Source organism: Mauremys reevesii, linkage group 2 (assembly GCF_016161935.1).
Source record: "Mauremys reevesii isolate NIE-2019 linkage group 2, ASM1616193v1, whole genome shotgun sequence".
Lineage (NCBI taxonomy): Eukaryota > Metazoa > Chordata > Testudines > Geoemydidae > Mauremys > Mauremys reevesii.
The window spans coordinates 35497699-35511132 of record NC_052624.1 but is presented as its reverse complement, the minus strand read 5'-3'; the positions used below and the strand labels follow the sequence as shown (position 1 = coordinate 35511132).

Genomic DNA, 13434 nt, shown 5'->3' with positions numbered 1-13434 from the left:
CGGGGTGCAGGAGCAGGGGGAGGAGGACACCCTGACATTAGCCCTTCTCTTGCCCCACTGCACAGCAAGCAGGAGTCTCTGAGAGCAGCTCCAAGGCAGAGAGCAGGAGCAGCACATGGCAGTGGGGGGAGGGACAGCTGAACTGCCAGCAATTGATATCCTGCTGGATGGCTGCAGCACAGGGAACTTAGGGGAGCTGATGGGGGGGCTCCCGGTCCACCCTGGTTACAAGCCCCCACCAGCTAGCTGCAATGGGCTGCTCTTCCTGCAAGCAGTGGACAAAGCAGGCAGCTGCCAAACGATGTTAGAAGGGAGCATTGCACAACTTTAAATGAGCATATTCCTTAATTGATCAGCAACGTAACAATGAAACAACTTTAATCGGAACGACTTTAAGTGAGGAGTTACTGTATATTGCACATGTTATGGGGAAAATGCATATATTTTTACACTGCTTTGTTTTTATATAGCTGTATATAGATTACATTTTTAAAATATATTTTGGGGCAGTTAAGTTTTAATAGAACCCTCTTATGTTTTTTTAGCATATTTGACTATTGAATTGTTTATAGTTAAATTTAAATGATTGTAATTAGTTTTTTTTTGCCTGGATTATTTACAGACTTTTTTTTGGGAAAGGACCCTTTTTTTTTTTTTAAGAATGGCTGCAAAGAAATTAAGAATTTTTTTATATTTTTTTAATATTTGTATAAAGTTTAATTCCTTAATTTTGAGCCTTCGCAGAGTTAATTTTTTTAATTATTTGCTTATTTTTTAAAATAACACTTTAATTTAGATTTTACCATTTGAAGTACTGTTTCAGGGATTTAAATTCCCCACGTTTGCACTTTTTTTTTTCTTTTGCTATTATGTCCTTAGGGCTTTTAACCTGTTTTTTAACTTTTTAAATTTGTTGCCTGCCTGCTTGTTTGGGCCCAATCCTGGTTTTTGCATTGAACCATCCCTTTCCATGGGCACAGGCTTTGTTCCATTCCCAATTTAGCAAGGAGGGTGGGCTCCTTAACTAGTCCCCACCCCTCCTGGTCCCTTTTTGTAATCACGCCCCGGGGTGCTCTCTTCATAGTTGGGGGTGCCGTACATACAACTTTCTTCCCCTTCACCCGCTGTAATGTCTGCCACCTGGACAGAACGCACGGCCAATTGGCGTTTCAACTGTTTGATTTCCTTTTTATGGTGAACACACTGCTGCTGCGACGTATGCTGGGCATGAATGGTCAAATCTTTGACGAGTCCCTGAAGGACTGGTACTTGCTTAGCCAGTGCTTCCAGGTGGGTGCGTTCTGATTTTTTTGCCTAGAAGTTCTGTCTCAAGGTCAGAAACTTGTCCTGGGCATAGGCTTGGGTTGCTGCCTGGTTAGTAATTTGCACTTTCAGTTTCTTAATTTCCACTACGTGTAGGGTACACACCTCTTCCCTTCTCCCCAACTCCTCTTTCTGTCCCGACAACATTTGATATCACATGGCCGCCGCAGTCCATATCAATCCGACAGCTGCCTCTAGATTTTTACTCTTCTGCTTTTTATACTCGACATACAGGTCTAACAAATCCTGCCAAGAATGCACCCTTTTCTGAAGCTCCGCGATTGAACCCAGGATTGTATCCTACCTTGGTGAGAGCCCTCTCCAGTCGGGAGAGGTTCTCACCACCCTGTGAAAGAGGCAACCGGGTTTTTGTTGCCCCTTCTGTAGCTCGGGCATCAGGGCCATTGGCCTCTCGTGACACCAGCGGGCCGAGCAGCTGTACTCCCGTGTCCGTACTCCCTAATGCCCATGCATCCAGCCTTGACCCCATCGTTGATGCCATCGTCCGCGACTGCGGGACTCCCGAGTCCACAGTTGTACCCTTCTGTTTCCTGAACATGTTGTTGTTGTCACAATCCATTAGTACCACTCTTAAAGACTTTTTAATTACTTGAGATTTTATGTTGCCCACGCCGGCACCTGGACTTACAATATTAACCCCCCTGGGCCGGAGGGAGAGATGCTAAGCCTCCCTCCATATTACTCAGTCCTCTACCACTGAGGGTCCATACATCAAATCCAAAAACCCTTCTCGGGCAGAGCGAGAAATCCTAAATTCTCCTCTTATGCTCAGTCATGCTACGACTGAGGATTATTCCTTTCGCTTGGAGCGAGGGTCTTTAAGCCCTCCTCCTACTGCCCGGCACTTCTACGGCCGGGGGTAGACCCACCTGCACTGTTTCCCCCACCGACCGGGGTGGAGAGAGGAATGCTAAACCTCCCTCCGTTTCTCAGTCATACTATGACTGAGGGTGGGGCACACCTTTAATCATAAAATCCTCAACATGAAATACCAACTGTGCCGGGCAGAGCAAACATGAAATACCAAGGACAGACCAGTTGGAGTGCTCCGCAGCCCTCCTGCCCCCGCATATGAATCTTTAGCGCATCTGGCACGTAAATATCTTGCGATGCCGGCTACAACAGTGCCATGTGAACACCTGTCCTCACTTTCAAGTGACACTGTAAACAAGAAGTGGGCAGCATTATCTCCTGCAAATGTAAATAAACTGGTTTGTCTGAGCGGTCAGCTCATTGTTTTAGTTTTGAATGCAGTTATTTTTTGTACATAATTCTACATTCGTAAGTTTAACTTTCATGGTAGAGATTGCACTACAGTACTTGTATGAGGTGAATTAAAAATACGATTTCTTTTGTTTTTTCAGTGCAAATATTTGTAATAAAAATAAATATAGCGAGCAAAGTACGCTTCGTATTCTGTTGTAATTGAAATCAATATATTTAAAAATGTAGAAAACATCCAAAATATTTACATAAATGGTATTCTTTGTTTAACATGTTGATTAATTGCAATTCATTTTTAAATTGTGCGATTAATCACAATTTTTTTGAAATCATTTGACAGCCCTAGTTTAAAATTACACTTAAAGAAATCTAAACATGTTAAGGTGCCTAAACAGCCTTAATTCTTCCTGTAGCAGGGTGGACCCCTGCTCCTGGTTTTAAGGGGTTTAAAAGTGGCTTGGCAGGGCTTGAGAGCTGCTGCTCTCAAAGCTGGGCTGATTGGGGTGTGGCCCAGCTGCGGCTACTTCCCCAATCAGGCCACAGCTGGCCCCTATGAAAGGCTGTAAGCCAGAAGCCAGACAGTCTCTCTCTGCCTTCAGAGAGAGAAGGGCCTGGCTGCAGGGAGCTAGAGACCAGATACCGGAGTGAAGCAGGGCTGGGGACAGGCTAAGGGGCTGGGGAGCTCTGGCCTGGAAAGCCCCAGGCTGTGGCCTAGCAGAGGGCTAAAAGGTACTGGGGGGGTTGCAAGGGGCAACCCAGGGGTAGGCCAAGGCAGCAGGTCCAAACCCCTTTGCCTATGATGAACAGGCTGATAGTGCAGTCTGCCCCAGGATGTGGGGCTAGAGAATGACTGGCAGTAGCCACTACTGAGGCAAAGTGGGGATAGTAGGGTGGGGGTTCCCCTGGGAGGGGGAGACCCAGTAAAAGGGGCACTGGGGTCCTGGGAGGGACACGGGGGCCAGGAGAAGACAGGGGGATCACTGGCCTGCAGAGGGCGCTCCGAACGCTGGAAAGAGCTAATTCCCCAGAGTCACCAGCAGGAGGCGCCGCAGGGGTGAGTCTGACCCGTTACACTTCCCTGTAGTGAAACAATGAAGAGAAAAAAAATCTGTCTTTTAATAAGTAGTTTAATGTAAATACTAAACAAATACCTAAGTGCCTTAATCATAATGCATAGTTATTTCAGGGCATCACTAATGGGTTTATAATGTTTGGCTTGGGGAATATTACAACATTCCAGTAATATTTTTCACCCTTAAATTGCTGACATGTACTTCCAATCTTAACATAGTTTTTTTTTTTGTTGGACAGAAATATATATGAAATTGATAGTGGAACTTGATTATCGTTAAACTATGATGTTTTAATATTGTGGTGGTAAAACTGTGTGAAAAGCTCTGAACACCAATTGTAAGTGGGGCATTCTGCACTTTGACTCTAAACTCAGTTTTCCCTGTTGTAGCTCTCATGAAGTCACATATAGCCAGCAACCAGTCTGTTCTGATACCAAAGCATGCCCCATGTTGTGATGTCAGAACTATCAGGCAATCCTACTGGAGCATGGAATTCTCCTATAGGGAATTGGGTAAGTATAAAACCTTGCCATAAATGTGAAAAACACGACTTATCTAACCATTCTGTAGGCTAGTTTTATCTGTCTGGTAGCTGAGGCAAAAGAGCATGCATGGTACATGTTGGGTTGTCACAGAGGAGCAGGAGCCAGCTGGAACTTCAGAGAACCTGCAGTTGGGGGTTGGAAGGTAAATTTATAATACTTCATGCTTTATATTTCTCTTCCCTTTGCTGTTTGGGTATTCAGCACATAATTTAGATGATTGCATTACAAATTATTATCATTTATCAAATTTATGTGGTCTGAGGGCTTTTTCATTACTTCCAGAAATTTTCAAATATACTGTTTTTCCTATGATAGCAGAGAGTGCAAATACACCTGTTTGCTTACATTGGGGCACTCATTAGGTCTAGTGCCTTTGGTTTTGTTTTTAAAATTTTGGGCTACTCTGAAGATTAGGTTTAAAAAAAACTTCAGTGCAGGAATTTTGAAGCAGAAAATACAGGAAAATCACCAAAGCTGGTCCAGGTGTAATAGTGTTCCTTTAATGTTGTCCTTTCATAGCATTTTTATTTTGAGTGTGATAACATTTTCAGCTCCTTTGAAATACAATCATATCCTGTGTTCACTGGATCCAGTTTGACTTCAGTAGAAGTTTCTTACATAGTGCTCTCTTTTGTCCTCTTTTTTTAATGTTACCATTCTATTCTTGAAGATCTCTAGAGTGTTTAGACCAGGCCCGCATCTCCAAAGTACAAAAGAATAATTGGATATGAATGCCCAACAACCATATTTGTTGTGGTAGGAAATACTCTGCATTGGAAAAATGCTCCTGCAGTTTAAAAGAGTTCAGTAGTGTGCAAACTGAAGTACTTTTGAAAATCAGATGATATATTTTTCCTAACAAGTCAGACTTGGTTATTTGGGACTGCATCTGGCTTGAATATAATTTTTAGCCTAGGGAAAAATGACAGACAGCTAAGGCATTTTTCACTGTGTACATTGTAAAATGAATGATAGATCACAGAATTGTAAATAGATGGTTAACTAAAAAGAAAATGAGAGTGAGAGCAGGAAGTTTAGTCGTGGACATGGACTGGACTAAAAAGAGTGAATTAAAAACATCTGCATCAATTATTCTGAGAAAACAAGAAGCAAAGAGCAACTTGTGCAGCAAAACTGAAGAATCTTTCTCTGTCCCTCCCTTTTCCTTTCCTTGAGACAGTTACTTCATTGAAAATAAAACTGGAGCCTACAAAGAGTTCATAGTAAATGACGAATAAAGGTCAGTGATTAAATGCTCCATATCAGATTCCAAACGTAGCTGATGTAGGGTATACATTTTTGTAGTATTTGTCTCTTGCTTTTTGGAATCCTTATCTCTGGGAGCATATGACATATTTTCACTGACATATAGCACGTGTGTAGTATTTCAGGCACAATAGCATATTGGTGAAACTGATGTTAGTGGATATGTATGCAACACTTATTTAGTGTTAAGAATTTAATGGAACTGTTACATTAGAGGTTGACTATGAAATATTTTCCGTCATACATAGTGAATCTGCAAGATAGAACTTGGAGTCTGGTGCTGTGCTAATTGGAGGGCTGTTTGGGAGGGCTCTCTCTCTCTTTTACTCTGAAAATGTCTCCTATTACTGTTAGGAGTGAAAGTCCTTAAAACAACATTCCTGATATTTTTTGTGATTTTTTTTTGTTTGCTACTACAAATCTGCCACTTCAAAAAGGGTATTAAAAATAAAGTATATGGACATAGGCATTGCCACGCTGCATTATATTAATGGTTAATTTCTCCTGAAATCTTATGTCTACAAGTCTCTGACAAATGTTGGGTAAAAAACTCAGGCTTACACAGGTGCAGTATTGCCAACCTGAAGTATTAGAAACTCATGAATCAGGCCCCTCAAAGTCATGAGGCTTAAAAATCATGAGATTTTTAAAATGTTGAGTTCTCTTTACTTCTGTCTTTTGAGTCTTTGAGGTTCCAAAAGCCTGGCTTGTTTAATCTAGCGAAAAAGACAGCTGAGACGAGTTATAATTGCCCTCTGTAAATACATTGCAGAGGTTAACATCATGGAAGGAGAAGAGCGACTTAAGCTGAAGGACATGTTAGCACAAGAACAAATGGGTATGAACTGGCCATGAATAAATTTAGCCTGGAAATTAGAAGATGATTTTTAACCATCAGAAGAGTGAGCTTCTGGAACTGCCCCATAATGCCTATTGGAAGGCTAACAATTAATTTTAAGATAGCACTTGATACATTTATGATGGGGTTACCTGTAGTGATAGGGGGCTGGGCTTGGCTCAGAGGGGTCATTCTGGTCTTCTGTTTCTAAATCTCATGCTTCAGGGTTTAAGTCAGTTGTCTGCAGGGGGTGAGGAAGGAAATTCCCCTACACCCTCCCTCCCCCAAAATATATTCTGGATTTTTCCCCTCCTGTCTCCAAAGTATCAGGGACTGGCCGCAGCTGGAGATGGGACACCAGACAGAATAGACCAGTGTTTGGACGTGGTACAGAGAATTCACTCTGATTCTTGGCTGGTGGATCTTGTCCATGTTCTCAAGGTCAAACTGATTACCATTTGGATGGTTGGGAAAGAATTTCCCCCTCCGCCTCCCTGGTCAGATTGGAAAGGCCCTTAGGGATTTTTAACCTCTTCTACAGCATGGTGTGTGGATTGTTTGTTAGGATTATCTAAGTGTATCTTGTCTAGCCAATTCCTTGCCATTGCAGGAGCCTTAGACATTAGTACACTTTGGTCCCTCCTATTCTCTGCCTGTGGCACATAATAGTTTAGACTAAAGTATTACAGCCCTCAGGAGACTCATCTATCCAGGTTATTGTGCTTCAATATAGGTGTAACTGGGTAGGGTTTAGTGGCCTGTGTTATACAGATCAGATTAGATGATTTTGTGGTTCCTTCTGTCCTTAAACTCTATGACTATGACATTCTGAAGCTTTTCTTTGCACCCATGTGGGGTAGAAATTTATTTATTTTTAAATGAAATCATAGGTTCTCATGTACCCACCTGATTCCAGGAGCTGGGTCTCTCAGGAGAGCAGCAAATATTGTGACACTTGCAATAAAAATCTGATAGTTGTCAACACTGAAGGTACTCTGGGCTGCTCCGGGATCTGGGTTTTGAATGTACGGATAAGGGCCTTGGTTGTAAAGCCTGTGTTGGGAAATTTATCTAGTTACATTTCTGATATTGTTTCAGTTATTTATATGTATTGGGAAAACTCATACCCATGTCTGAGCGCCTCTTTCAATAATTAAAACAACACAATAATTAACAACATGGAACCACTAAAATCCACTGCTGACCACAATAATTTGTACCCATCCCATAACTGGATTGCTACCAAATAATTAAACACTCTTCCCACCCTCATCCCATTTCCTCCTGAAGGATGTGTGCAAAAAAAGGGTGAGTCTTGGAACATGCCTGGCAGCTTAACAAATTCAGGCGCTGGCAGACTAAGGGGAAAATGCATTCCAGGACTAGCAGCCCTCACAGAAAATTTCCTATTGGCAGCTCCCCATATTGTTGATGGTGCTCCAGCCCAAATTCTATTGTTGATAGCAATTATGACAGACTTGAATGTGGAGTGAAGCAATCCCTTGGGTAACCCAGACCCAAACCATTTAGGGCTTTAAAGGTCAAAAATCAACAACTTGAATTCCATCTGGAGGCCCATAGACAGCTATTGCAGTTCTCAGAGAAACCATGTTAATATGTTCCCAATGAAAGTGCACTTACCAGATGGGTAGCCACTCGCAGTTTTAATATTAGTTTATGAATGGTCCCAAAGTGTGGCTCTAAGTAGAGCATAGTTGGTAAATCTTCAGGTGACAAATCATGGATAAGCATAGCAAGGACCACATTCAAACCAAAAGGTCACACTTGGTGCCCCAAAGTACAAGTTTAAAAATGCACTCTTCACAACATCCAACAGCAGTCTAGGTCTAGAAAGACATCTCAATTATAAACCCAATTAATAAATAATGGCAGCTCACCATCAGTTAATGATGCTGGTATAATTCTGGCCAAATCTTCTCACTGCTTCTCCCTACTTGTGTTAGATTGAGCCAGTTGGCCTTCATTCAAGCCTCAGTCTCTGTAGCAGATCACAGGCCATTCATCCCATTGCATCAGATGGATTGGCCGTAGTGGATATGTAAGACTTAGTATTGTCTGCTTACTGCAGACAGGATAATCACATCTCCTTATTAAACTTTCTATAGGCTAAAAGTACACATTAAGTGTGAGTAGGAATAGAGTAGTATCCTGCAGCACTCCACAAAAGTGTTTTAGAGGTGGACAGATGTTCACTCAAAATCACCCTCTGCATCCTCCCATATGTAGAGGAGCAAAGTCGCTTCAAAGCAGTTCCATCCTCTCCATCTAAAGCCTACAGCCATTTCAACAACATCACATGGTCAACTCTGTTAGATCTGCCAGCTGTCTCTAATAAGCAGGATGGACACATCCTCATCATTAGCCAGGAGATCATCAGCTAACACCTCTTAGTCTAGTTTCTTCCCATAACTGGGTTTAAAGCCAGATCGACTAGGAATTCTGAAGACTGCAAATATTGCAAGCTATAGCTGCTTGGCCACTACCTTCCTGGTAATCTTTCCCAAAAGTGGGGCAGTCAGTAATAGTATATAACCAGCAAGGTCATTAACTTCAGATGACAGTTGCTTGAGTAGGGGCTTTCCTAGTTCTTTCTTTAAATATTAATGAGCATCACTGGCTGAAATTCAGAGAAAACACTGCATTTGTCACCTACAGACACTGCATTGCAGCTCTGGATGCAGGAAGCAACATTCAAACATGAACAATTTTATCCTCAAGGTAAATGAACAAATTCCTCTCAGTACAGATGCAAGCAGCTTGGATTAACCAAGCTATTCTCTCTATCTGGGACAGTGTGCTGTTTGTGATTTTGCAAACTCTGTGGTAGAGGCAACAAAACCTTTATCTCCTGCACAAACACAACATAAGCTTTTAAAGAATTCTTGGTATCTCAATTAACTATTATTGTGCCATTGATTATATAAAGCTGTCCCTGAGAAAAGGGATGTGACTGGCTGACCCTGTAATTATCACTTTTGCTGAGTTGCTTCACTAATTTACAGACCTATAATAAATATTTCAGAGGATGGCACAAAATCTGCTGCATGGTTCTGTGTCTATAGGAAAGTTTCTTCCTGATTCAAGCAATCAATCATGTTATGCCCAACAGCATGACTGTGGGGTATGCCTTGGAGTTTTTATCCTAGCTACATAATAATTGCAGATACTGTGATGTCTAAGCCTTCTGTGGGCCCTTCTAAAATATGTTCTTGAGTATAGGTGGTAAATTCCACAGCATAATACGTTGTGCATTTTAAAAAAATCTTATCTTTAATTTCATAATGTGCATTGCTGTAAATTGGGAGTGCCTAATGGTCCTTCTCTATACAATGTGTATTTTATATGCTACTTTTGTATCTTCACTTTACTCTTCTCCTCTATGAACTAAATACTCCTAGTAATTTTATTCTCTTTGAGTGGAAACCCCTCCAGAGCTGTCACAATTCCTCTTTTTTGTTGTCCTTCTCTGGACCAGTTTTTTTTCCCCCTGATAAAATAGAAATTACTTCAAAATATTAACTATGAATTTCTTAATTACTCAGGTTAAATTGGTCACTTTATACTTTGAAAGTGGTGAAGTGAGCTCTGAGCAGGAGTGGTCTTGGAACAACATGTGGTCATATGTGTTGCAACAGTTAGGCACAATACTGTGAGTTCATTTCAGAATGGCAGCCTTACTGCTGATTTTGCTTTTATTGGGCTTCTATCCCAGTAGTTCTCACAAGGACTGAAAGCTAAGGAGGAGACACAAACTAGTTGCCTTTATGAGAGTCTGTACTTGGTGACACTCTGCTGAGACATGCTCTTTGTAGAAGACCAGCAGAAATTTGTCTAAATCTTAAATTTCAATACATTTAAAGTGTTACCTGTCTCACTTAGAGCCCTACTTTATCATTTCAACATTATATTTTTATTTAAATATTTAGTATTGACTAAGATTAACCTTGAGCGTCTTTGTGGCTCTTACATATTCAGAGCTGACCTAGCCATCTCTTTCTCATGGGAGTTCTTTAATCATTTATGAGGGGCACAATAGTTCATTCTGTGCAGATTAGTGACTATTGCTACTGTGATGCTCAACTTCCTATTGATAAGGTGGTGGTTTTTTTGGGAGGGAAGAGGCGATAACACTAGTGTTGGTCTGGTTGCTCACAAGAACAGCTTCCTGTCAGGCACTGCTTCCGTCCGATAATCAGGCCTGGTGGTTAGATCATGGGTCACAGCTAGGTGTAGGATTGGGCCTGAGCCAAGGTTGGTCCTGGAATCGAGATCTGGGGACAGGCCAGGGTCAACGCTGAGATCCGTGTCTGTAGTCAAACCAAGATCAGAACCACAGCCAGAGTCCAGGTGCAGGCCAGAGGTCAAAGCCAGGTGGCCAGAGTCCAAAGACAAGCCAAATCGGGATTGAAGCCAGGATCCAGATACCCGCCAAAGGTAGAAAACTGGATAGTCAGTCTGCGGGTTTAGGGGGCATCAAGAGACAAGGCTGGAACAGGTCAGTGGCAAGGCTGGAGTGAGGCTAGTGCAGGGCAAGGACAGGGCTCAGGCAAGTCTGGGGCAAGGAGCAGGCTGGGAGTCACAGGAGTCTGGTGCACTGAGGGGCAGCAGCAAGGAGTCTTGGCTGGGTAGCGCTGATCTGCAGCTCTGTTGGGGTTGTGGAAATACCTGAGTCTGGGGTGATCTGATCCAGGCTCTGTTCAGTAATAGGCTACTGCTGCATGCCTGAGGGCTGACTCTCTGCAGCCTCTGCTGAGTGCTAACTCACCGCAGCAGCTGAGTGAGCAGCCCTGTGAGTTTGCCTCACAGTTCCAGCCTCCCCAACGGAGACTTTGTCTTCACAGATGAAAAAATATGTTAGCTACCCTTCTGTGAAATCCTGATGGAGACAAGACACTGTAGTAAAACTAAGGGCAAGTCTACACTACAAAATTAAGTTGACCTAAGTTGCATTGATGTGTACAGCCACCACAGTAATTGAATTGGTTTTACGTGTTCACACTACGCTCCTTGTGTCAGCAGAGCCTAGGGTGACCAGATAGCAAATGTGAAAACCGGGACAGGAGGTGGGGGGTAATAGTAGTCTATATAAGAAAAAGACCCAAAAATCGGGACTGTCCCGATAAAATCGAGACATCTGGTCACCCTAGCAGAGCACATCCTCACCAGGGGTGCTTGCACCGATTTAACTGCCAGTGTGGGGCATTGTGGGGCAGTTTCTGAAAGGCAGCAACAGTCAATATAAGCAATGCAGTGTCTACCTAACTACATCAACTTAAGCATTACACCTTTCACAGAGGTGGAGTTAACTCAGTATAGTGGATGAGTTACATTGGTGGGAGCTACATTTTAGTGTAGATGCTTACAGAGTCAGGTCGACATAAGCTAATTCTGTAGTGTAGACCAGGCCTAAGTAAGGTCAACCACTGGTGGGAATATAGTGTTGAACTGACCTAGCTACTTCATGGTAGAATGCCACATCTCTGAGGCAAGTGTGGGGTAGATTTCCAATGTGGTGCATGGACAGTACATATGCTAAAAATAGCTGTTTAGTTTTGAGTGTGTATGCTATAGTTGAAAAGTTATTTCCAGGTCTCTATTAGCCCAGCATGTAAGTCAAAAAGTTCCTTTAGGAGGTTGGATTTCCTATGTTATCTCTGTCACTAAGCTAGTTTTTAGAACATATTTTCCTTAACAATAAGAGTATGTTATGAGTGTCAAAAATAATTTATTAAGGGCTAGTGGTTTCAAGAAACTAAATGAATTTTGCATTTGTGTGTGTCTAGTAGAGTATTCATGTTCAGACTAATTTATCAAAAAGTTTTAACCTGGCTCCCTTTATATATTTGTTTAGACGTCTCTAGGGTATTTCTGCCAAAGATCCATGCTGTATTGTCTTTAAAATATTAATGAAAAATCTGGGCCCCTGTAGAAATGGAAACTGAGGTTTATGATCTTGGGACAGAAGGAGTGGAGGAGGCAATAATGGGGAGGAACTTGCAGGCATCTTTCATAAATGTAATTGTCATAACAAATCACTGTACATTTCTTGAAAGAATTGGTTGCATGCAAAATGAATACTGAGCAAGCGTCTGTAAGTTTGATTTTGGGGAGATGGACATGCTTTTGGAAAGATGCTGTTAAAATAGAGGTACTTCCGGTGTCAGGGTCTATAGAGCATCACATTGCTTGTTTAATATAATAAACATTTTGAGAGACAGAATTAGCAAACTCTTTATTGTGTCATAGTCCACATATTTGGCATAGTCCAGAGTAAATGGAACTGTAATTTAAAAAAAAAAAAGACCAAGATTTTAAAAAATGGGTGACTGAAGTTCCCCTATCTGTAAAATGTGGATGACACTGACCTTCTTTGTAAAGCACTTGGACACCTACTGATGTAAAATGCTATATAAGAGCTTGGTGGTGGTGGTGGTGGTAATTAGATAAATAAAATATTACTTTTAAAATACTGTAATATTATATCGTACTTCTTTTATAAAGACGAAGATAAATGTTTGCTACATGAATATTTTGACTACATTAGAAGATTCTTTGAAGGTTGTTAGGAACCTGCTTCTTTAACATTTGCTCATATTGAGTAATCTTTTATTGTTCATTGCAAGTAAGGGTTGCAGAGTCAGGCCTTAGATCTGAAATGCTGCAGGCTAGATTGCAACTAGTCCTTATGCAGCCACGTAGCAGGCAATGGAAGGAAAGGGAAGAAGCAGCTATCCCCCTAACCTCTTGAGAAGCCATCATAAAGGCTGCTTCTGAGCTGCTCCTCCATTGGGAACAATTTACTGAAAAGGGAGTGGAGAGTGGCGTGATCAGTGATCACTAGTGCTTGAGGTACTTGTGTCGCCATCCTCCTGAAAGGTCAAGATTTTACTAACTGCATGTTTAAAAAAAAAAAAAAAGGCCAAAAAATGACAGATTGCTTCAAAAAACCTGAATTTTTGCCGTTTCAAAAAAAGTTGCTGAAGTTGGCAATGCTGTGCTGCAGCTACAGTCACTCACTTGTGGGCTGCTTCTGGGCTTATACCCTGCCACTCCACGGGTTGCCTCTCTGCCAGATTGGATACATCCCATGATCAACAGGAAGCCCCACTATGCTGCAGCCAGT

General features: G+C 41.9%; 1 protein-coding gene across 12 annotated transcripts in view; it reads left to right on the top strand.

Moving 5' to 3' along the window:
- KIAA1217 (KIAA1217 ortholog) overlaps positions 1 to 13434 on the top strand; it is a 507222-nt gene that overhangs the window by 20516 nt on the left and 473272 nt on the right. For 9 of the 12 annotated variants that reach the window (XM_039523556.1, XM_039523564.1, XM_039523562.1 and 6 more), the window contains exon 2: positions 4031 to 4153. The exons of the other annotated variants lie outside the window; for them this stretch is intronic. In XM_039523556.1, the coding sequence (XP_039379490.1) occupies positions 4031 to 4153 (123 nt within the window). The remainder of the gene's footprint in view (positions 1 to 4030; positions 4154 to 13434) is intronic. 12 annotated transcript variants of the gene reach the window in all.